The 3,925-nt window shown below is 40.4% G+C and overlaps 1 protein-coding gene across 1 annotated transcript in view; it reads right to left on the bottom strand.

Annotated features, from left to right (window-relative positions):
- The window catches only part of LOC106875220 (uncharacterized), a 22,650-nt gene that overhangs the window by 14,498 nt on the left and 4,227 nt on the right, over positions 1-3,925 (bottom strand). Inside the window, exons 3-4 of the mRNA XM_052971655.1 lie at positions 2,695-2,905; positions 855-896 (exon numbers count right to left, since the gene is read on the bottom strand). Coding sequence (XP_052827615.1) covers positions 855-896; positions 2,695-2,905 — 253 coding nt within the window. The remainder of the gene's footprint in view (positions 1-854; positions 897-2,694; positions 2,906-3,925) is intronic.

The raw sequence follows: 3,925 nt of genomic DNA, 5'->3' as shown, positions 1-3,925 counted from the left end.
ATATGTATATGTATATACTAGCTGAATGGCCTGTCATTGCCAGGCAATTTTTACAATAGAATGTCTTATATAAATTTTTGTTCAATGTCAGTCAAAATTGTGCGACCCAGCCTAGTTGCTGAGGTTATTTTAGTTGTAAAAAAGAGCTGCTGGGTCAAAAACATAGTTTATTTGGTAGACAGATAAGCAGCTTTCTTTATTATAATACACATGTGAGTAATTCAGAGAAACATTACTTTCATCATTCACACATCGTCACTCTCGTAATGCAACACTGTAATTTTGGTTCAAATTGAAAGTGTGAAACTATTTTAATTTCCTAATGAAACCTGGTCGTTGTAGAGAAGTGTATTTGAAATAACTAAAGCTGGTTATTGAGATAACTTAGAAAATATGTAAATGAAAATAAAGTTTATTTGACATGTGTAATTGATTTAATCGTTCTGGAAGGCGGCGAGCTGGCAGAATCGGCAGCATGCCGGGTAAAATGCTTAACGGCATTTCGTCCGTCTTTACGTTCTGAGTTCAAATTCCGCCGAGGTCTGCTTTGACTTTCACCTTTTCAGCATCGATAACATAAGTGCTAGCTGAGCACTAGGGTCGATGTAATCGACTTACCCACTCCGCCGAAATTGCTGGCCTTGTGCTAAATTTTGAAACCAATCCCCCCCGACCTATTTTTCATCAATTATCACCTCGCAATAATTATCGCAATGCAATTCTCATAATTGTTTCTTTTCACATGTTCTTGACTCATTCTCAACGTGTGTGTGTGTGTGTGTGTGTGACTGTCTGTGTCTCCATCAATTATGCTGTTGCCCATGCCACCAAGAAAATGAAAAATGGTGTTTTACCTGACTTCACAATCCTCCGCGGAGCTACACGCCAATCAATCACTGTAAAGATATTGTAAAACTCATGTTAGAATATTACTATACTGTAGTAGTTGCTGTTGTTTGTAGTAGATATAAAAAGAGAAATAGATTAAGAGATAAGGATATAAATATATAGTACTGGAACTCCGTCGGTCACGACGACGAGGGTTCCAATTGATCCGATCAACAGAACAGCCGGCTCGTGAATTAACGTGCAAGTGACTGAGCACTCCTCAGACATACGTACCCTTAACGTACCCTTAACGTACCCTTAACGTAGTTCTCAAGGAAATTCAGCGCGACACAGAATGCGACAAGGCTGGCCCTTGCTTTGAAATGCAGGCACTACTCATTCTTACTGGCTGAGCAACGTGTAATAAAGTGTCTTGTCAAGGACACAACGCACCGCCGGGAATCGAACTCAGGACCTTACAATCGTGAGTCAAATATCCCTAACCACTAAGCCATGCGCCTTCACAAAATAGATAGTGAGAGATGTACAGATAGAAATAGATAGATAGATAGTTGTTGGCAGTCCGTCGCTTACGGCGTCGAGGGTTCCAGTTGATCCGATCAACGGAACAGCCTGCTCGCGAAATTAACGTGCAAGTGGCAGAGCACTCCACAGACACGTGTACCCTTAACGTAGTTCTCGGGGATATTCAGCGTGACACAGTGTGACAAGGCCGACCCTTTGAATTACAGGCACAACAGAAACAGGAAGTAAGAGTGAGAGAAAGTTGTGGTGAAAGAGTACAGCAGGGTTCGCCACCATCCCCTGCCGGAGCCTCGTGGAACTTTAGGTGTTTTTGCTCAATAAACACTCACAATGCCCGGTCTGGGAATCGAAACCGTGATCCTACGACTGCGAGTCCGCTGCCCTAACCACTGGGCCATTGCACTTCCACCGATAGATAGATAGATAGATAGATAGATAGATAGATAGATAGATAGAGGCAGAGGGATAATCAAAGCGATAGAGAGGAATAAAGATATAGAATTGACGAGAGAGATGAAGAGAGGTGCTTATAAAAAATGGTAGTAGTGGTGATGATGATGGCGGTGGTGGTGGTGGCTATAGCTACAACAATGGCCGCCGCTCTTCAGAACCCGTTATGTTACATACAACCGCCCACCAGGTCCCTCAGCACAACCGTCTCTTCTTTCATCCATACAGTGTCTGTCCCACCTTCTTTCGGGCCATGCACTAATCAATATACTTAATTCTCCCTCCTTAGAACATATGCCCTCTAGAATTTCCTATTACCGCCCATGTTTTCGCCTCTTTCTTTTTTTTTTTTTTTTCATTTTCCTATCTTTTTTTATTATTTTCTTTATCCAGCAGATGTCGATTTACAGATGTTAAAGAGTAACATCAACCATATCAGTGCTATCAGTGTTGAAGGGACCTGCGAAGAATCATTCATGCCCACTGCCCCCATTTCATTCTAAGCCTCAAAAAGAAGGAGAAATGTTACATTTCGTTCTTTTACATTCGTTTTGAAACATTTTTGTTATAAAATCGTCTGTTCAACCAGAGTTTGCTGTTTTTTTTAGGAAGGTTATAAGAAAGATGTACACATAGGCGCAGGAGTGGCTGTGTGGTAAGCAGCTTGCTTACCAACTACATGGTTCCAGGTTCATTCCCACTGCGTGGCACCTTGGGCAAGTGTCTTGAAACTACTGACATCGTGTCTAAATTAAAAAAAAACAGTTATTAAAGTCATAATAAGAGGAGAACTAGACGAACTCCTCAATCTTATGTGAAGAAGGGTGTATTAAAATTATTTCTTAAAAAGTGGAAAAATTTGACACTCACAAGCAGGCTCATCGATTGGTTGCGTACATGTGTAGATGCAACCATTAAAACAGCAACGTTTGTGCTTGTTGTTGTTGCAGTCCTGGTCTGTCTTGCATTGAGACTGTTGGCAGGCAGATTGTGAGAAGGTTTTTGGTACCGACGGACAAGCTTCTTGTGAACTTGAAGTGTCTTCTTCTTTAGGAGAATCTCCTTGGTAATCGTAATCGATCTGTATGAAAGAAACAACAAATGAATGATGACTATAAAATAGAATGTTAACAGCCTGGTAGATTGGTATAAAAGAAACAAGACTTCTATGATGTCCTTGGACAGTATCAAAAGCAATGACCTGGAAATTTCATTTCAAACACAGTTATCACTAGCACCTACACGCATTCAGTTCAAAGGATAAGGAAAAACACTACATCTTTTCCAAAGTGTATCTGGAAATTCAGAGACCAAGAACAGGAATGTCCTCGAATCATATGAACCGTTACTAGAAAAGCCGCACCAAAATACAGGTATCCCGAAACTTCATGCTTTGCCTAATCGAAATGGCGAAGCTGTGCAAACAGCCAGCGATATCCCTTTACCAGATACTATTATCTAAATGTCGTCATCAGAGAAAATTCCTTTTGGGCGGCATCCATGCGCCTTCAAAATCAAGGGCCTACCAGCTCAAATTCACAGTCATCAGATCTAACAAGTGTCATGGAATAGTGCTCCTTAACGATTAAACCTCAGGACATGGTGGTTTCCCTTACACCATAGCAGTGCAGCCAGTAATATTTCTAGTTTGTTACATATTTGGCCAGGTGTCCTGCCTCGATCAACGAAAATCTACTTATCTGCCACGTTGTGGTCACTACTTCAGCCATTAAACTAATATTGCCTTGCAGATCGTGTGTATATTTTTTGTACATGGAACTGATTCCTCATAACTACGCCATGTGTTCTTTTCACCATGAGTTCTTTTCTTATACATAAACGTATGTGAGTGTGTATGTGTGTGTATGCGCGTGCATATGTGTGTTTGTGTGTGTGTGAGTTTGTTTCTGTGTGTATGTATTATGTACGTATGTATATATATAGATAGATAGATAGATAGATAGATAGATAGATAGATAGATAGATAGATAGATAGATAGATAGATAGATTAGAGTAAAAATGAAAATACAAACCGGTGATATCTAACGGTTTGCTTTTTCGTTTTCACTTTAATCTATACCTATACCTACCTGCTCAAAG

This window comes from Octopus bimaculoides, chromosome 11 (genome assembly GCF_001194135.2).
Source record: "Octopus bimaculoides isolate UCB-OBI-ISO-001 chromosome 11, ASM119413v2, whole genome shotgun sequence".
Classification (NCBI taxonomy): Eukaryota; Metazoa; Mollusca; class Cephalopoda; order Octopoda; family Octopodidae; genus Octopus; species Octopus bimaculoides.
The sequence above is the reverse complement of the archived record's forward strand: the minus strand, read 5'-3'. Positions and strand labels throughout refer to the sequence as shown.